The sequence below is a fragment of the Molossus molossus genome, unplaced genomic scaffold (genome assembly GCF_014108415.1).
Source record: "Molossus molossus isolate mMolMol1 unplaced genomic scaffold, mMolMol1.p scaffold_m16_p_12, whole genome shotgun sequence".
Lineage (NCBI taxonomy): Eukaryota > Metazoa > Chordata > Mammalia > Chiroptera > Molossidae > Molossus > Molossus molossus.
This window is the reverse complement of record NW_023425347.1, coordinates 96,749,031-96,770,218: the sequence shown is the minus strand read 5'-3', so window position 1 is coordinate 96,770,218 and position 21,188 is coordinate 96,749,031. Positions and strand designations below refer to the sequence as shown.

Genomic DNA, 21,188 nt, shown 5'->3' with positions numbered 1-21,188 from the left:
TCTCATAAAGTGCTCTTGTGTTTGCGAACATTGTTACGTGGAAGGGCTCTCCGATTTTAGCATTGGAGCTTCATATCTGTTTTCCAGCTGAGCTGAAATGTAGGATTGGCTTCCGCCTCATGCTCCAAGTCTTTGTATGCAAGCCTGCTCCCAAGTCATTCGCTTCTTCCCTTTGTATAGCTTTCTCCCAGCACGCATTCTCCCTAGTGGCAGACGTCTGAACCAGCGATTGTGCAGGGAAAAGAGAGTTTTAAAAAAAACCACTGTGCTGGGCACATGTACCTGGAAGCCACAGTTAGATTTCCAGGGACGAGTAGTGAGCATTTTCCCTTTCCACAAAGTTCCTGGAGGAGCTAATTATAGACCTGTTGGCTGCATTTCTTAATAAGCACTGCCTCTGTTATATCCGAAGGGCTTTGACCTCCTTGTCATTTCCGTTTTAGTTTCCGTGTTTTGTAACCCATTTCAAGTCCCACTGTTCTGCTTAAATTCGTCAAAATAAATGCCTTTTCTGGCTTTTCCCCCTTTGGCACACTGTACCCCACTCCCTGCCTCCCTCCCTCCTTCCTGTCAGCCTCAAATCCAATTCCCCATTTCAGGCTTCTGGCTTGAATTAGGCAAAATCTAAAATAGAATTAAATGTGCAATTTCCTCCTGTTCCTCCTGTTCTGCGCACTGCCTTCTGCTTCAGTTTCAGCCAAGCCCTTCAGCCCTGAACCTGCAGGCCCGCCTCTCAGACCTGCCTGTGGCCTGTCGAACCGAAGCCAAATGACCGAGAGTCCGAGAGAAGTAGGGTATTCAGCCAAAGGACCCAGCGGAAGTGTCGTTTCACGCATTTCCAGGAGTGTGGTTATGTGATCAGATTGCTAGTAGAACGTTTTTACTACCCTGCTGAAATGGTTTTCGCTACCATCAGTCACTCTTTTTAAAGGTTGTGGTGGGCGTGTTGGGAGAGAGCTGGGCTAGTGGACAGGGTTCGTGTGGTTCATACAAGGAGGAACTCTCCTTCCAGCTTCACAGATCTCGCAGTTTTAGGTGTAAAACCCAGTTAATGTGTTCTCTTGATTTCTCTTGTATTAAGTAATCTCCAAAAGGCTCGGCCAGCTGGGTTTTTAAGTCATTATGTGGTAAATCAGATTTGCGTCTTTACTTCTACTTTTCTTTCCTTTTTAATACTGTGCTTCATGTCGTGTTCCGTGTTCTGCCTGACAGACACACCCATGACCTCCGGATTCATCAGCTGCAAGTGAGAGTAAATGGCTGGGAGCCAGTGAGCCCCGTGTCCGTGGACAAAGTCGGGACCTTTTTTCGATATGCGGCGCCAGATAAGAATTCATCTTCCTCTACGGTTTGTGGCAGGGGATGGGTGTGGATTGTGCCACGGCCACCCTCCCGGAAGGCCAGGCGCTCAGTGTAACAGCCTTGCTCTGGTCAAGTTCTCGGTTCTTTACTTCTGTGAGCTCCAGGAAGAAGACCAAGATTGTGTCAAGTCATCGCAGGCACTGCTACTCAGTGTGTAGTGAGCCAGCCCGTAGATAATTTCCATAAAACAAGGTCTACAAGTGACTTGACGCATGTCACCTCACCTGTGCAGACCCATTTCCTACTCAGCTGGCCCACGTGGCAGTCTGCTGGTCTGCTGAGCACGTGCTGGCTTTACTTCCCAGACTGCCATGCTCCCTCCGCGTACTGCCTTCTGTAAACTTCTCAAGTGCTGCTCCTTGATCCTTCCAGCACCTTCTCTCCAGTGTCTCCTCTCCAGCAGAAAGACAGATAGCCCCTGTTGTTTATCTGGTCACACGTCCTCTCACACACCCTTGCCCGAACTTGACCCCGGCCTGCAGTTCTGGGGCGCGGAGGACCAGCCCAGGGATGGTGCAGGGGCATCCCTCACTGGCAGTGCCGGGGGGGGCTCGCCTCCCAGCCCATGTGCGCCATGGCGCGCTCACCCAGGACCGGCGTGGCTGGGGCACGCTTGCACATGGTTAGGGAGCCAGGGCGAGCGGGGGCGTGCAGGTGTGCAGAGGCTGTAGCTGTCGTTACGCTTTCCTCACGGAGGAACACTGCCCTTTCCTTCGTTCCTCTCCTGTGCCCAAGTTTCTTAGAAAAGGCCACTTTTCTTTCCAGATAAATATCTGCCTAATTTCCTGTCTAGTAGTGAAAGGACCAATTCCCCCAAGCGATACCTCTCTGTTGTTTGGATGTGTTCTGGAAATTTGGGTCTGTGGAGTGGCTGTACAATGAGCATCGTTGTTCCTCTATCTCCTAAGAGAAGATGTTTTTCTTGGTATTAGACCATACTTTACTAAGGGTATTTGCAAACACCACCCTGTCAAGCAAATTACACTGCCATTGAACTTAATGATGCCTGTAATCTTCGGTCTGCGCTGACTCTCTGACTTTTGGAATCTTTCTTAGATTGGCAGCCCAAGCAGCAGAACAAATATCATTCATCCCCAGGTTTATGTGAGTATGATTTTCCTTTGTCACTGTGTTTACTGAGTTTTTGCACTGCGCCTGAACCATCAATAGATGTTTATTTCTTAATGGTCAGAGGACTTTATGACATAAGCATGATTGGAATTTATCTCTCCTCTTTTCTATTAATGATTACCTTCATTTTGTAAGAACTTGCAAGGAAATGTTTCCACTTAATTTTTTATATGAGACTGAATATTGCAGGCAAGGAGAAGAAAACACATTTGTTGTTGTTATCATCAGTGTTAATCCTTACCCGAGGATTATTTTTTCATTGATTTTTAGATAGCATAGAAGGGAGGGAGGGAGAGGGAGAGGGAGAAAGCGAGAACCATTGATGTGAGAGAGACATGTCAGTTGGTTGCCTTTCACACAACCCTGACCTAGAATGGGGATTGAACCTGCAACACAGGTGCATGTCCTTGACTGGGAATCAAACCCACAACCCTTTGGTCCTCGGCCAACACTCTAACCGCTCAGGGCAAGAAAGCAAATGTTTTAGGCCCATGACTCCTTTTCATTCTAAGTTAAAATATAAAGTACCCCTTGTATGGCTATATGTATTTCATAGATTTGGGTCCATAGGTCATGAAGGTAAATAAGAATGAAAAATAGTAAGATTTTCCCTGGTCGGTTTGGCTCAGCAGTTAGAGTGTCGGCCTGCGGACCAAAGAGTCCTGGGTTTGATTCCAGCCAAGGGCACGTACCTCAGTTGTGGTTTGTCCCTGGCCCCAGATGGGGTCGTGCAGGTGGTAACCAGTCAATGTGTCTCTCTCACATCGATGTTTCTCTTTCTCTCTCTCTCTCACTCTCTCACTCTCTCTCTCTCTCTTTCCCTCTCTTCCTCCTACTCTTTCTGAAGATAAATGTAAAAATATCCTCGGGTGAGGATTAAAAAAAACAAACGAACTATTTTTAGCCTAGCCGGTGTGGCTCAGTAGACCATGCACCAAGAGGTCACCTATTCGATTCCCGGTCAGGGCACATGCCCAGGTTGTGGGCCCAATCCCCAGTGTGGGGCATGCAGGAGGTGGCCAGTTGATGTTCTCTCTCCTTGATATTTCTCTCTCTCTCCCTCTCCCTTCCTCTCTTCCTAAAATCAATAAAGGAAAAGAAAAACAAAATGCAAACAAAACAATTTTAGGTTTTTGTTTATAATTTCTTCTCCCTTAGGGATAGTAAGTTTTGAAATGTGAAATTGCAGCCCTGGCCAGTCTGCCTCAGCAGTTAGAGGGTTGACCTGCTGACCAAAGGGTTCGGGTTCGATTCCCAGTCAATGTCACGTACCTGGGTTGCTAGTTAGATCTATAGCCCTGGTCAGGGTCATACGGACGGCAACCAATCAATGTGTCTCTTTTACATCGATTAAACAAACAAAAAAAGAAATGTGAAATTTCAGCTAAGCTTGGAGGTGTCAAGATCAAGATTTAAAACAATTATAGTTGGCCTTGGCTGTGTTGGGGTTTTACTAGGCTGGGTCCGTGGATGTCTAGGTGATGATTGTGCCTGGGACTGTCTGTCTCTAAAAACACTCCAGACAGTTAGACTTTGCCTTTTCACCGGGGCTTCCTGGAAGTCTTGGCTCAAAACATGGAGCTCTTCATTTTATTGTTTATTAGGTTGGTTTTCACATACTGTTTGTTTTTAATAAAAAAGTTGGCAGTATGAAAAGCCTGGACATGGTGTCATTTGTTTCTCCAATAAAAAAACATTGGCAGTATGTTCTGGACACTCAAGCTAAGAAGAATAGTTTCAGAAACCTTTTCTTTGGTTTACCTGAGGTGGGATTTTATACTTAAAAAAAAGTTTTGTGGCCCAGCTGATGTGGCTCAGTGGTTGAGCATCGACCCATACACCAAAAGGTCACTGGTTCGATTCCCGGTCAGGGCACGTGCCCAGGTTGTGGGCCAAACCCCCAGTGGGGGACATGCAGGAGGCGGCCAGTCGATGTTCTCTCCCATCGATGTTTCTGTCTCTCTCTCCCTCTCCCTTCCTCTCTCTCTAAATATAAATAAATAAATAAAAACTAAAAAAAAGATGCCAAAAAAAAGTTTTGTGGCACAAAATGTGTGTTGAATATGTGAATGGACATACGGAAAAAGAAAGCAGTGCCCACAGCCCAAGACCAAAAATAAATGATTTCCCTCCATTATGTTGAGTTTCTGAAACTCAGTGGCCTATTTGTAAAAGAGTGATTATTGAATGCAACTTAGAAAGTTATTGTGAAGGAGAAGTTTGTTTTTGAAGTTCTTTAAAATATAAATGTTGGAATTTTTTTTCTATAGCCGTGTCAGCGAATAGCAAATGGGCCTAGAGAGTAATTTTTATGACATTAGGGAAAAAGTTATTGTTCTTGTGAAAGGCATACCACATATACAGCCCTTTACTATAGACGCTCTGGATTTTACAAAGGCAAGTTACAATCTCAGAAGACTTCCTTCAGCGTGTGTATATTTTGGACAGCTCCCAACCCATTGTTAGTGTTCAAAGAATGTTTTCTCAACTTCATTATTAATCTGAGAGGAAAATACCATAGAAGGTAAAACCATTTAATGTTTTACGAAGTCCTACCTCAGTGTTTCTGCACTTGCAGGTGATTCGGATGATCTTTGGTCCCCTGCTGCAGAGTAGGCAACAAGTCTTGTTCAGTTTCCGTATAAGGGCTGGTGTGCAGAATCCCAGCAACATTGCACACAAGGGTAACTCCCAGCAGAAGTTTGGAAAATTTTGATAGGTTATCGCCAATCTTAGGTAAAGTTCTTTATAATGTGTGCAGAGGCCTAGGATGGATTTTTCTTTGTGACATACTTTGTGATATTACTTCTGAATAGATTAATTATTTAAAAAAAATTTTTTTTTCTTTACTGATTTTAGAGAGACAGGAAGGGATAAGAGAGAACATCGATTGGCCATTTCCTGCATGCCCCCCACTGGGGATCGGGCCACAACCTGGGCATGTGCCCTGACCAGGAATCAAACCGGCGACCTCTTGTTGTATGGGTTGATGCTCAACCACTGAGCCACACCAGCCAGACTTGATTAATTATTTTTATAGAAATGCTTAGAATTGGCTCTTTTAATAGTGTATATTTCTAGGACATTTATTCCTTTTAAAGCTGAGTGGTTTTAGGGCTTAATGACTAATTTTACAAAAGAGCTAGCATAATAATAAGGTGCTTCGATTTCGGCACTCTGGTTGGTGGTGTCGTATTTTTATGTGTTTCCTCAAAATCGCCGCTGTGCTCTTTGCTTCTGTTCTCGTTCCCAGTTCTCCTCGCTCCCACCTGTGCGGGTGGTGTTCGCGGTGACGATGGAAGGCAGTGCCCGGAAGGTGATCACTGTTCGGTCTGCCCTCATCGTGAAGAACAGACTCGAGACGCCAATGGAACTCAGACTGGACAGCCCTTCTGCCCCGGACAGTACGTGGTGACAGTCTGCCTCCCCTTCACTCTGAGGGAGTCCAGGTGTTGGGCGGGGGACCCTGGCCTGAGGGCACTGACGCTTGTCTCTGTGGCAGAGCCCGTGGTGCTTCCCGCCGTCATGCCGGGGGACTCCTTCGCCGTGCCGCTGCACCTCACCTCTTGGCGGCTGCAGGCCCGGCCCAAAGGTGTGGGTGTGTTTTTCTGTAAGGCTCCGATTCACTGGACCCACGTGGTGAAGACGACAGAGGTCAGCAGCAGCAAACGGGAGTGCCACTCCATGGACACCGAGAAGAGCCGCTTCTTCAGGTCCGTGTGGCGCTGCAGTGGCGTGTGGTTTCTTCTTCTCTTTCTTCTTGCTCTGAGGGCCCTCGGGGACTCCGATGAGCTTAGTTAAAACCCTGAAGTTCTTATTCCTTAGGCTCTGGGCTTGGAGTTCATAGGAATTCGAGGGTTAACCCTTGGTGTGGGGGTTGGGCTGTTGCTTATCATCTAATACGTGGGAGAAACAACCGAGAAACACACTGCTCACACGTGCACCATCAGGGGCTCGTGTGTGTGCATCAGCACGAAGAGAGGATGTGTGGGGGGAGGAAAGGATGACCAGTTCCCACTCCTAAACCAGAAGCAGAGCCCTGGGGTTGGAGCTTTTCAAATGACATTTCAAAGGAATTTGGATGGAGGTTCATGTGCCTCGTACTGACTTTTGGGGACTTTGACAAAATTATCTAATTATTTAGAATCTTTTTTTCCCCTTCTGAAGAGTATAAGTAACACATTACTAGCATTAATGTTGGAATAAATACTGGATTATTAATGTTGGATCCTTCTAAACCTAGACTGTAAACTTATTTACATTAGAGATCATCGCCTTTAGTTTTCTTTGCAGTGAAGATAGGCATTCATTTAGCTGAAACTTGCAGGAGAAGTGCCAGAATAGTACAAAGAATTCCAGTTTACCTGTGGCCCAGATTTGCCTTTTGTTAAAGACTAAAGGGAGAAACAAATAAATACACAGCCATGATTGGTGATTTTGAATTTCTGTCAATAATCAATAAAACAAACAAAACCAATAAAACTATAAAATGATTTGAACAATGCTATCAATCAGCTTTTCATAATTGATGTTTATAAAACACTTTATCCCAACAACTCCGGACTGGACATTTAAGTATGTGTGGAACATTCATCAAGAAAGACCATCTACTGGGTCATAAAACATTAAGATCAATTAATATATATATATATTTTTTATCCTCACCCGAGGACATTTTTCCATTTTTTGTACAGATAGAGTGGGAAGGAGAAAGAGGAAGGGAGAGAGAGAGAGAGAGAGAAACATCGACGTGAAGGGACACATCAAGTAGCTGCCTCCCAGGGCCGAGGACAAACTGCAACCGAGGTACGTGCCCTTAGCGGGAACCGAACCCGGGTCTCTCCGGACCGCAGGCCGACGCTCTAACCGCTGAGCCAAACTGGCCAGGGCAAGATCAATTAATATTAAAGAAATGAAACCATACACAATATATTTCATGATCATAATAGAATTAAATTGGAAGTCAGTAATAATAAGATACTTACAAAATCTTCAAATATTTGGAAACTAAACAATACATTTCTAAATAGCCTATGACTCAAAAAAGAAATCACAACCGAAATTAAAAATATTTCAAACTGAACAGTAGTAAAACCCAGAAATATTGAAATGTGGAGGATGAAGCAAAAGTAGTTCTAGAGGGAAATGTATAGCTTTAATACTCACATTAGAAAATAAGGAAGGTGAGAAATCACTGCTCTAAGCTTCTGTCTTAAGATAGAAAAAGAGAAGCAAATTAAATACAAAGAAGTAGAAAAAGGAAACAATAAAAATAACTATGGAAATCAATGAAATAGAAAACAAACAAAATCAACAATATTAAAATTGACTTTCTGAAAAGATTCATACCTCTGATAAGACTGATTAAGGAGAGGAGAGAGAAAACATAATTTACCAAATATAAAGGACATTAAAAAAAAAAAAGGAGACATTATTTTAACTACTGCAGGCATTAAAAGGATATGTAATGAACACTTTTATGCAAATAAATTCCACACTGGAATGACACATTTCTTGAAGAACACAGATTACCAAAACTGATACAAGGAAGAAATAGAAAATCCAAGTAGTCTAATGGCTATTAAATAAAAGCCTTCCCACAAAGATCACACTGGGATTCTATGGCTTCACTGGTGAATTCTACCAGACGTTTAAAGGAAGAAATAATACCAGTTCTATGCAAACTCATTGAGAAAGTGGGGGAGGAGGTAACAGTTCTTAATTCATTTTATGAGGCCAGCATATCCCTGATACTAAATTGATATAGATACTACATTAAAAAAGAAAACTATGAATCTTTATTCCCCTATGAAGAGTTGCAAAAATTCGTAACAAAACATTACCAAATAGGATACAGCAAGTGAGGTTTATCCCAGGAATGCAAGATTAGCCTAACATTTGAAAATCGGTAAATGTATTTCACCATGTTAAGAGACTAAAAGGGGGGAAAAATCAGATAATCTCAGTAAAGCAAGAAAAAAAAAAAGAAAGCATTTAATAGAATTCAACACCTATTCCTGATAATGCTTAGCAAACTAGGACTCGGAGGGAATGTTTCTAGTCTGTTAAAGGGCGTCTATCATAAGCCTACAGCTACCATTATACTCAGTGTTGAAACCTTAAGCTCTTTCCCTTAGGATTAGGAATGCCACTCTGACATTGCAGTAGTAGTCCTAGCCATTGTAATAAGGATAAATAAATAAACAAGAAATTGAAAATATAAAGAGCTGAAAAGAAGTAAAATGATAATTATATGCCAAAGACACACTTATGTATGTAGAAAATACCATGGAAAATTATGAGACCTAATAAATGTATCCAGATTTCAGGATTCAAGATCAACCTATAGAAATTAATTATAGTCTTATATTCTGGTCATGAACAATTAGAAAATGTGATTTAAAAAAAAATACCATTTATACAGTAGCATCAAAAAACATTAGTTACCCAGGAATCAATCTTCTACTCTAGAAATTACAAAACCTTACTAAGATTTATTAGAGAAAACCTAATAACTCAGACATGTATAACCAAATTCATGGATGGGAAGATTCTGAATTGGTAGGATTCCCATTCTCGATAAATTGGTTTGGAGGTACCATCCAATTGACTGTCAACAGGATAACGAATACATCAAACTGGTACGTTCATACATTGGGATATGGATCCAATACTGATGCGTACGGCATGGCTGAATCTTGTCGAAACTCCGTATTGTGCAAAAATAGCCAGACACAGAGTAGTACATGCTGTGTCATTCCATTGTTATGCAGTTCAAGAACAGGCACAACTAATCGACACAAATATCAGAAAGTGGTTGCTTGACTGATGGGGGAGAGGATTTTGATTGGAAAAGGGATATGAGGGAACTTTCTGGAGTGAGAGAAATATTCTGTCACTGGTTTTGGGTGGTGTGTGTGTGTGTATAATATATTAGATATATAGTCAAAACACATCAAGCAGAACATTTAAAATTTATATATTTTACTGTGATTTAAATTGCAAGTGTCTTATTGAATTATTGAACCATTTTAATGTTTTGCTTTCTCATACTCAGCTAAGGAGAAAAAAAATGCTTGTTCTTCATTCAGGCTGATGTATTTTACATCATTTTGTCTTTATAGGTTTTGTGTGGCCATAAAGAAAGAGAATTATCCAGATTACATGCCCTCCAACATATTTTCTGATAGTGCAAAACAGATTTTCAGGCAGCCCGGGCATACCATATATCTCCTGCCAACTGTGGTCATCTGCAACTTGCTCCCTTGTGAGCTTGACTTTTACGTGAAAGGAATGCCCATTAACGGGACACTGAAACCTGGCAGAGAGGTGGCTCTCCACACAGCTGATACATCCCAGAACATTGAACTGGGTAAGGATTTGTCAAATGATCATTTGTCGTAATTCAGTGAAAATGTCAGTGAGTATTCTGTGATTCCTTGGTAAACATTTTGGAGAAATTATAGCGTATGCACTATCTCAAATCAGCTCAAAGGATTTATATAGTTTAATAAAATGTGAAACTTTTAAGTTAGAAAATTATCAAAAGAGAATAATTGAACAAATCCAAAAGATTTCCAGAGGAAGCATTCAGCAGAGCCTTTTTATATTGCTCACTTGATTTATGACTATAGGAAGTCATTTCATCTTTTCAAACCATGCTTTTTCCCAGCTATAAAATGAGCAAAGGCATATGTCTCTCCTTCTCTTTTCAGGAAAGGGAAAAACATTTGCCAGCACGCACTGTACTCCAGGCATTATGTCAAGTGCTTCACACACATGAGCTCATGAATCCTTAAGCAATAGTTATCTGTCCCTATTCCTGATGAAGAAATTGAGGTTTGGACTGTTTAATGCATCAAGTACATTCAGTTTTAGGGATGAATGAATGAACTCGAGGTAGAGACTCATTAGAATCATTATCGTATTTGTAGCACTTGTAGCAAAGAGGTGCTTCTGGAGTTTGAGCAGGGAGTATGTTTCTTTAAGGCTGTTGTGGACATGCTGAAATAATGACGACTGAGATATTTATCTTTTTACAGTTTTTGTATATCAACTCATTTGATCTTCACAACAGCACATTTCAGAGAGAGACAGCTGCTATCCCTGTTTTACAGCTAGGAACCTGAAACTCATGAACTTGTGTCCCACAGCGATAACCTTACATATCAGTGAGCTTCATTTAGAGAAGAAAAATAGTACGGTGGTAGTTGTCCATTCTAAAGAGAATAGGTTGGTGCTCTGACATCTAAGTGTTGCTTCAACAAATGTCTGTGAGCCCCGTATGGAATGGAAATGTCCTCCCACCCAGCACTCTTTATCTTCCCAGCCTGCTTTCCACGAATTAATCACTTTTAATAACAAACCTGCGATGTTGTTACTATTACTGTTTCCATCTGGCAGGTGAGACAGAGCGAGGTTAAATAGCTTGCCCTGCACCGCGCAGCTGGTAAGGCCAGCCTGGCACTTGAAGCCAGGCAGTTTGGCTGCAGAAACCTTGGCTCTTTTTGTGTTTTAGGCACCCAGCACAGGGCCTGATGTCTAGTAAGCTCTTAATAATCATAGCTGTTATTGGTAGCTTTCTGGTACTTTTGTCTTTCTAATTATGCAGTTTAGACTCCCTAGTGTGACTTCCAGGCCATCTGGTTTGCCTCATATATATTCTCACCCTGGCTAGAGGAAAATGGCCATTCTAATAAGGTCTTTTGCTAGTAAGAGATATAGTTATTGATTTTCCCAAAAGGAGTCCAATTTTGTTTGACTGTGGGGTAATTTAACAGACTAAAGTAAGAACTCCAGAAAGACAATAGCTTGTATCTCCTTTAGGGGTATCACTGGAGAATTTTCCGCTCTGTAAAGAATTGCTCATTCCACCTGGAACCCAAAACTACATGGTAAGAATGCGACTCTATGACACCAACCGGCGGCAGCTGAACCTCACCATCCGGATTGTGTGTCGAGCCGAAGGATCCTTAAAGATCTTCATTTCTGCTCCATATTGGTTGATTAACAAAACAGGTACGTATGGAGGCTGCTCCAGGAGGCCTTTGGCTTTGGCCGTGGGAATTCCGAGTTTTTGGCTTTGCTGACTAAAGGGAGCCAGTGCAGAATGCAGACTTGGACAGTCTGAGCTGCTGGCACTTTCCTGCTCCACAGTAAGCGCTCAGTCACGGTCAAGACACCGGAAGGAGCCCACTAAGCAAATCCAGTTTTCACTCTTTTCCCCCTTGATGGTTTTTTTTTTAATTTATTTTTTTATTTTACCGTGGCCCTGGCCGGTTTGGCTCAGCGGTTAGAGCATTGGCCTGCCGTCCAGAGAGACCCGGGTTTGGTTCCCGCTAAGGGCGTGTGCCTCGGTTGCAGTTTGTCCCCGGCCCTGGTAGGGTCATGCGGGTGGCAGCCACTCGATGTGTCCCTTTCACGTCAATATTTCTCTCTCTCTCTCTCTATTCCTCTCTCTCCTTCCCACTCTATCTGAACAAAAAATGGAAAAATGTCCTCAGGTGAGGATTAAAAAAAAAATTGCCATGTGTATCTGTGTTGGATCTGTGTTGGGTGGGATTGATGTAAACTTTCCCCCTCTTCCTAAAGGGTTACCACTGATCTTCAGACAGGACAATGCAAAGGCAGATGCTGCAGGCCAGTTTGAGGAACACGAGCTGGCCCGGAGCCTGAGCCCTCTCCTATTCTGCTACGCCGACAAAGAGCAGCCCAACCTGTGAGTCTAGTTCTTTACGGGAAGGGGAAAGACGCTCCCAGGGAAGGGGAGAAATCCGCGCAGGCTAGAGTGTATCCGTGTAAGTAGAAATGTACTGGAGATAACAGTCCTTACTTGGCAGCAGAATAGGACCATGACCTAATGGGATTCTTTCGGATCTGATTTCGGTGTTACTTGATAGTGAAAATAAACCATTTGGTTGGTTTATAATGAAAGCTAGTTTTATTTTACATGTATTGAAGTAGTTCTATTCATAACTCTACCAGTGAAGAGAAACCCACATGTTCTGTGCTCTGCACAGTTTTCTTCCCCTATAAGCTCGGCACAGGCAGGGAAGCTGGTGTGTGTGTGGGGGGGGGGAGGCGGGGCTGGTGGTGACTGGACCTCTGGTAAAGCCTCTGCCCCATTAATCCAAGCCAGGGCATTCTGTGTAAGGCTGTGGAGCCATCTCTGTTACCCTGGGAATGAAACATGCTGTCTCGAGATCTCCGAGCACCATTGCATGTTGAAAGGCAGGGAAAAGCAACATTTGTGAGGATGAGAGGACATGTCCTCTTAAATTATAGACTGAGCATTAGTTCTTGGTTTTGACATTCTGCCTTTTACGGGAATCTTAATTTATAGCTGTAATCCAAATGGGCGTATTTGATACTGGTGAAATGTCGTACCCCGTTATCTGCAGTAGAATGCTTGCTACCAGCTTAAGAGGAAGGCTTAGTGAGCACCACATGCCAGTGGGTGCAGATGCGTCCACCAGGGAGGGCTGGAATCTAGGCTGGTGCTGGAGTCAGGAGAGGATCGGCTGGGGTCTGGACATGGTGGATGAACAGACACTCGACATGGTTAGCAAGCCCGGTCTCACTCTTCCTGAAAGGATTGGACAGGTTTCGACATAGGACTCGACATTCATAACAGTTTATTGTACCCAGGAATTCGTAGTTCCCAAAGCATGTCTGGAGAGACCATCTCATTTAATTCTCCCAACATCTCAGTGGATTAGGCAGGGCAGGAAATACTGTTTTATTTTAAGATGAGGAAACAGGCTGAGAGAGAGAGAGTTAGCTGCCCAAGGCGATATTGCTCGTTAGTGGCAGAACTGGAACACAGTTCAGGAATTATGGTTCCAGGGGCTGTGCTAAGACAGCAGCTAACTAAACAGTGCCTTGCCCTTATAATAGTACCAGGCCTTAGTAGGGATGTACCATTAGCTGCATCTTCTGCACTACTTGTCTGGGATGTGCAGAATCGTGTGCACACTTTTCTTATATGTTCAGTGTATTTCATGAACCCTGAAACACCTGAGTCAGGAAAGTATCAGTTTGGCTCAAATCCTTGTTCTTCAGAGGAATAATAGATATTGGCGCATTTTCTGCATGTCTTATGCTCATAGAATCTCCATGTTTTTTCTTAGAGTGTTCAGTTGAAGGCATCCATACATTTTACATTGTTGTACTGTGGCTACCTGTAAGACAGGGTGTTAACCACTAGCTAATTGCCTTGCTGTGTTTGGGAATCACGAGAGTGAGGAAGAGTCAGTGTTAGAGTTTCACATTTGGGTGATAGCTACAGCAGTGTGTCCTGATTAGAACAGGTAGATAAGACTTTCTCGTGGATAAATGTATCAATCTTTGCTTTTCTGCCCCACAGCTGCACGATGAGAATCGGAAAGGGGATTCATCCTGAAGGCATGCCGGGCTGGTGTCAGGGCTTCTCACTGGATGGTGGTAGTGGTGTCCGAGCTCTGAAAGTCATCCAGCACGGAAACCGCCCAGGGCTGATCTATAACATTGGTGGGTTCCATGTTGGGTGGCGGGAGAATCAGACCGTTGGCCCATGAGTTCAGGCTTGGATCATAAGCTGGCCATGCATTTTGGCCTGGCTGCAAGTGCTGATGTTCTCATTTGGCGTTGGGTTAGGTATCTTTTCTCTGAACACTAGACAGATAGCAACACAGATCTATTCTCCTAGGGATCCAAGGAGCTACCTGAACACTGCCCTTTTGAGGTCTGGGACTCTGTTTTATTTAAAATATTAGTTTGGGTTAAATCCGTATTTTTCACGGGGATAATAGGAACACTTAGAATGCTTTTTTCATCCTCTGAGCATTTCCCATGTATTCATTAAATTTTGCAAACTCTAAGAGGGTAAAAAGCATCTTTCTCCTTGAAACTGAAGCAGAGAAGTTAAGTGGCTTGCTCCGATGCCAAGGGGAAGTCAGGGTGAGAAGCGGGATTCTGATCGGGTCCTACGCACTTGAAGCAGAAAATGTAATAAAATGCACTTGTTGTTTGTAGTAATTAGAAGCCCACTAGCTTAGCTATGGAGGTGGAGGGTGGTGAGGGGAAAATACTGTACCTGTGAACCTCAGAGCCACCTGGAATTCTCAAAAGATTTTCTGCAGAGTTAAGATAAATTTGATTTAAATACACCTCCAGTTTAAAAATATTAGCACTGTGTCCTTCCCTTAGTGTATAATTGAAGGATCCAAGCACCATTGCGTGTTGAATATTGGAAAAGCATCTAGGACTGCACTGGCTGTTGAACTCTCTGCAGTGAAGGAAATAGTCTATTTTGCACTGTCCAGTATGGTAGCACTAGCCATGTGTGGGTGCCAGGCACTTGGGAGTACATTGTTAAGAAATGTGACCAGTGTGACCAAGCAATTGAGTTTTTTATTTTACTAAGTATTAATGAATTTAAATATGACTAGAGGCTCCTGTATTGGTCAGTGTAGAAATAGTCATGTATAGAGCAGAGTCAGGGACATGTTTAAGTGTTTGAGGTCTTATTAGTAATAAAGTCTCTTCTAAGTATAGTTTGCTTTTCATGTTTATTAAACCTGAATTTGTATTCATTCTACTTTGTCATGGGGCTGCCTCCTTTAAAGTTGACATTCAGATTTTTAACAGAAGAAATAAACTAATTTGATCCTCCAGCTGAGGATCATTTTCTTTCCTTTTGCTCACATTTGTTTGCTCCACCCTTTGCATAGGCAAAGGCTGTTTCATGCTGTGTTTGGTTTTCTTCTGGATATCTTGTTCCTGATACACTTTCCAAAGCAAGCTACCACAGGTGGGCTCGAAGCTGTAGTCGGGACAGATTGTGGGATGGGGTGGTGAGCTCTTAGCAGCTGGTGCTAAGGAATCGCAGACCTCTCGCAGGGAGGCAGATCGAGCTGTTCAGTTAGGACTGTGCAGTGAGTGCATGTAAACTTAGGAGCTAGGGCAGCGATTTTCAACCCTTTTCATCTCGTGGCACGCATAAAGCAATTACTAACGTTCTGTGGCACACCAACAAATATATAGGTATAATTTTTATTAACTTACAAAAAAATAAACACTAGTAATTACCTATCCTTTTTCCTCCAAAGTGACTTTTTAAAAAAATCAGGTGCCTATATTGGAATATAAGGATTTCTGGTACCAAGAATTATCCAGACACAACCTTATTATGCGACATGGCCAATAAGATGCAACTCTGTTATATGACCTATGTATTTATGGTTCAAGACAAGGCATTGTGTTGGCTGCTGTCTTTTTTTTTTTTTTTTTTTTTCACAATCTAAGGGAAAAGAGGTCAGTGCCCTTGGCTAAATAGTCAGGTATTGCATGTTTTAAAAATTCTTAGGGCACACTGGTTGAAAATTGCTGTGCTAGGAGCATTTATTAAAACTTAACTATGTATGTTTTTAGGGACAAGACTATGATTTGAATTTTGTTTTTATACCAAAGAAAGCAATAGATGGGGCGGGTTAAGATAGGACTTTATGATTCTTAAGGATCATGAGATCTTGGCATGTAATACAAGGGAATTTGTGGAATCTCTTACTTGAATATATTTGGAGAATTAGATAGATAACGCTCCCTATCAGGAAAGTTTAAAGCACGGTCTCAAGCTCAAAAGCCAGGGAGGGCCTTGCCTGTTAGCCTCACATGTACCTCCAAAAAGAAGGATTTTGTACAATTTTATCTCATCAGCTATTCATTTACTGGGGGTTTGCCAGAGCAATCTAAGATGAAAAGGGAAACAAAAAGCCTGCTCCCCCCTCCCAGTTGAGTCTTGGTACTGTAGATTCTTTTTATGATATCAAATTAAACACATCTTTTGTGGGCAGACTTTATATTAGTTGAGATCAGCCAGCTATGATAATGTCGGTTTCTGACCATTAATGCTTTTCTGTGTGTTACAGAAATATCTCTCTATTCCAGTATTCCTTACTTAGCATTTCTTAAATACAGATTTGCAGAGATTTTTGTTTTTGAGATGTGCTCAGTCTTTAATTTTGAAGACTTATATTAAAGGAATACCAGATTTTTCAAGCCAGTACACATGAAGTATGGAGTTAACAGATTGGAATATGTATAACTGGGATTATTTTGGGACATCCAGGACACCTTGTTGTCATAACCTAAGGTCTCTTTTTTTTTTTTTTTTTTTTTTTTTTTTTTTAATCCTCATCCGAGGACATTTTTCCATTTTTTGTACAGACAGTGTGGGAGGGAGAGAGAGGAAGAGAGAGAGAGGGAAACATCGATGCCAAAGGGACACATCGAGTGGCTGCCACCCGCACGACCAACCAGGGCCGGGGACAAACTGCAACCAAGGTACATGCCCTTAGCGGGAACCGAACCCGGGTCTCTCCGGACCGCAGGCGGACGCTCTAACCGCTGAGCCAAACCGGCCAGGGCCCTAAGGTCTCTTTTCATGGTTCTCTTGATACTTGCTGACTGCTGAGTAGGTCCTTGTACACACCCCATCGTGACGGGAGCAAGGCCTCTGAGGCCGACCGCCCCGGTCGAGCCCAGCTGTGCTGCTGGCTTTGTGACCGGGGCGAGTTACTTAGCTCTCCAGGCCTTGGTTTCCTCATCTGTAGCATGGAAAGAATGAAAATACCTAACCCATAAGGTTGTTATGAGAATTAAATGTGGAGCCTTTGGTAGAGGGTGTAACTTACATTAAGGGTTCAATTATTATTATTTTGTCTCTATAAATATCTTTATCGTTGTGTAAACAACTCAACCCAGTGCCTCAGATATAGTTGCTATATTTATCGTGTGAATGAACAAACAGTTCATCCCACTGAGTTTCGTATTTTTAAAAATTGTTATCAGATTTTCAAAGATAATTCAGTGCTGTTTTATTTTCCCCTTTCTTTCTTTGGGACCTGGTGTTTTGAGATTTCCTTCTGATTAGTTATAACTTTCTTTCCTTGCTATATGTTTTGTTTGCTTTTTTCCCCCTAGTACATAATGGGTGCTAAAAACATTTATTTTATGAATGAATAAATTCTATAATATTTTGCATTAGGTTTCAGCTGGATTCTTGGGCAGTGAGCTAAAAGAAAATACTAGAGAAAAGTCATTTGAGTTCAGGGTAGTGCAGAATCCAATTAAGTAATCAAAATGTCTGTATCCTGTGAAAGGGGCAAGTTCTCTAGGGGAAATTTTGTGTCCCAGGTATAAGCCGAAATGTATTACATAAACTGTCTTAGTGGTCAGCTTCATAAATGGAAACCAAAGGTATCTGACTGAACACCTGGATTTTTTAGTTGCTGTTATTATGGTACACACTTTATGAAGAAGCTAGGAATTATGAGGGTATTGGTATTGCCACTGAGACTTTTGAAGGCCTAAGTGGGAATAAAGAATAAGACTTTGAGTGTGATTGCTGTTTTCATTCCATCCTTAGAAGGCCTGACAGCCTCTTTGGGTGATATAATTGTTTTCTTAGAGAAACTAATTGTGAAGGCTATTTGTTTTTTGACAGACCACAAATTTTCTTTTTTTTCTGATTAATTTATGGCAGCGGTTTTTGTTATTTGTAGGCATTGATGTCAAGAAAGGCCGAGGTCGATACATTGACACCTGCATGGTCATCTTTGCCCCCCGTTACCTGTTAGACAATAAATCATCGCACAAGCTTGCATTTGCCCAGAGGGAATTTGCCAGAGGACAGGTAAGCCGTTTGCTTTTGAAGAGTGACTAATGTTTAATAGCCCAGGGAGTTTCAATGCCAAGGCTTGTCTCCCCATCAGCACTGTAAGTTCTGTGATGTGAGTAACCATTTTCTTCCCTAAATAGCTTCTGATAGAGGGCAAGGCTGAGAGTAGGTACTTAGTAAACACTTCCTGTCTTGACTTGCCTTGTTGACCAAAGCCAGTGATCCCGTGTGTTTTAGGGAACAGCCAATCCCGAAGGGTACATTTCCACGCTGCCTGGTTCCAGTGTGGTGTTCCATTGGCCTCGGAATGACTATGATCAGCTGTTGTGTGTCAGATTAATGGATGTTCCCAATTGTGTTTGGTCTGGAGGCTTTGAGGTCAACAAGAATAATTCCTTCCACATCAACATGAGGTAAGGTCAGAGACTATATTTAAACAAAAAGTAGCTTTGTTTGAGGGGCATTAAATAGTAAGCTATAAATACCATATAAATTTTAAATATTTATAAAGCTATAAATAGTAAGTAGTAAATAGTAATACTGCTCTTCATGAAAAGGACACACGTGTTTCTGGCTCAGACAAAGGTCTTAAAACTTGCCAAGACCAGGTATGTCTGAGTGAACTTTTGGGTGGAGTGGATTGAAGGGAGTGTCAGCAGTTCTGACTGTTGTGCAGTTGCTGAGGGCTGAGGTGACAAGTTGAAGGAGTAGCACTGAGCTCATGATGGCCTGCATGTCTGAAAACTCTGCATTGAGGTGGTCGCGCTGATTGTCAGTGTTTTTACAAACTGTCTTGTTTGGTGCTGTTTCAGTAAACAATCCGGCCTTCTTTCCCAAAGCCAGTGACCCGCGGGTCCTTGTTAAGAAAAATCAACCAAAGTTACCCTTTACTGGCACAGGATGACTCTTAGTTCTGCTTTCATCAAATGCTCTTTAAGAAAGTATTAAAAGGTTTTTTTTTAAATTGTGGTAAGATACACACCATATGAGGAAGATAACACAAAGACCCAGAGATTGTTTTGTGCGCTTCAGGTATATAAAGTTTACATCCTAACCTTTTTTTCTTTTTGTTAATCCTTACCTGAGGATATTTTTTCCATTGGTTTTTAGAGAGTAGAAGGGAGAGAAGGAGGGGGAGAGAGAAAGGAAGAGAGAAACATCTATAGGAGAGAGACACATGGATTGGTTGCCTCCTACACAACCTCTACCAGGCCGGGGATCAAACCTGCAACCCAGGTATGTGCCCTTGACCAGGAATTGAACCCACAACCCTCCATCCACGGGCCAATACTCTAACCATTGAGCCAAACTGGCCAATCTCCAAACTCTTTTTATGTGGCAAAACTGAAACTCTGTACCCATTAAACACAACTTGATTTTCCCTTCTCCCGCCCCTGCTCTACTCTCTGAATTTGACTACTCTAGGTATCTCAAATAAGTAGAAAGATAAGTATTTGTCTTTTTGTGACTGGTTTATTTCACTTAGCATAATGTCCTCAAGATTCATCTGCTTTGTCACATCTGTCAGAAGTTCCTTCCCCTTTAAGGCTGAATAATATTCCATTGTATGGATATACCACATTTTGGTTATTCATTGCTTCATTCATGGCAATTTGGATTTGCTTCTACTCTTTGGCTATTGTGAATAGTACTGCTCTGAACATGAGTGTACAAATCTCTTTGAGTCTCTTCTTTCAGTTCTTTTGGGTCTATACTCAGGAGTAGAATTGTTGGGTTTATATGGTCATTCCAATTTTATTTCTCTGAGAAATTACCATACTGTTTTTCATAGCCGCTTCCCTATTTTACATTTCAGCCAATAATGCACAAAGGTTCCAATTTCTCCACATCTTTGCTAACGCTTATTTTTTTCTGCTTTTTTGATAGTAGTCATCCTCATGATTGAGGTGGTATCTCACTGTGGTTTTGATTCACATTTCCATAATAACTTTGATGCTGAGCTTTTATACATGTGCTTTTTGGCCATTTCTGTATCTTCTTTGGAGAGATGTCTATTCAAGTCTGTTGTCCATTTTTGAATTGAATTGTTTATTTTTTGGTTGACTTGTAGAAGTCCTTTTTATAGTCTGGATATTAACCCCTTGTGAGATACATGATTTGCATGTATTTCCTCTCATTTCTTACATTGCTGTTTTACTCTGTTGATTGTGTTTTGTGGTGTATAGAAGTATTTTTTTGTTTGTTTGTTTTTCGTTTTCATTTTTATTGTTGAAAGTACTACAGGTCCCTCCCCCTCATTTCCCTGCATTGCCCCCCTCCTCCTGGTTCCCTCCCTGCCCCAGGCCTTTACCACCCTGTTGTCTGTGTCCATGGGCAAGGCACACATGCATGTACGTTTTTGGTATTTTAATTTTGATGTAGTCCAAATTACCTATTTTAACTTTTGTTGTCTCTGCTTTTGGTGTCACATCCGAGAAATCACTTCCAAATCCAATGTCATAAAATGTTTTCCCTGTAGTTTCTTCTGAGTGCCCTACAGTTTTAGCTCTTACACTTAGGTCTTTGATCCATTCTGTATTTGTTTGATAATAAGGAGGGATTTATTATTTCCCACCAAAGAACACTCGGAATAACAGAGGACCAGGCATGTCTTCTGCAGTTTGTAACTCTCTGCACACTATCAGATTCTGATCTAGTGGTTCCTCTCCTCCCTGTTGAAGTTGTTCTAGTGATTCTATGTCAGGTAATGATCTTGAAGCCTATTTTCTATTGGTTGTGTGATGGGGAGACCCGAAAGTCACTTCCATGCTACAGTGTTGTGGTTTCTAGAGAAAGTGAATATTTTTTGTTCAAAATGACCTCTGGCCAGAGGGGAGGGTGTGGTGAAGACAGGCAGGGCTATGCTTCTCCAAGCCAGGAAAGGTGGGGTTGACACTTCCAATGAGAACTTGTTTTGGTGAGAGAGGCAGGGAATTCAGATTATAACTGAAGACCAGAGAGTTTAGGAAGTAATTCATTCCTGTCCTTTGGCATTTGCTGAGACAGTATCATTATGGACTGAGAACCAGAACTCTCT

General features: G+C 42.1%; 1 protein-coding gene across 3 annotated transcripts in view; it reads left to right on the top strand.

The window, feature by feature from the left end:
* VPS13D (vacuolar protein sorting 13 homolog D) overlaps positions 1-21,188 on the top strand; it is a 238,863-nt gene that overhangs the window by 94,384 nt on the left and 123,291 nt on the right. For all 3 annotated transcript variants that reach the window (XM_036256564.1, XM_036256565.1, XM_036256563.1), the window contains 10 exons: positions 1,213-1,348; positions 2,419-2,466; positions 5,747-5,897; positions 5,996-6,206; positions 9,618-9,865; positions 11,320-11,511; positions 12,085-12,211; positions 13,859-14,001; positions 18,036-18,166; positions 18,389-18,564. In XM_036256564.1, the coding sequence (XP_036112457.1) occupies positions 1,213-1,348; positions 2,419-2,466; positions 5,747-5,897; positions 5,996-6,206; positions 9,618-9,865; positions 11,320-11,511; positions 12,085-12,211; positions 13,859-14,001; positions 18,036-18,166; positions 18,389-18,564 (1,563 nt within the window). The remainder of the gene's footprint in view (positions 1-1,212; positions 1,349-2,418; positions 2,467-5,746; positions 5,898-5,995; positions 6,207-9,617; positions 9,866-11,319; positions 11,512-12,084; positions 12,212-13,858; positions 14,002-18,035; positions 18,167-18,388; positions 18,565-21,188) is intronic.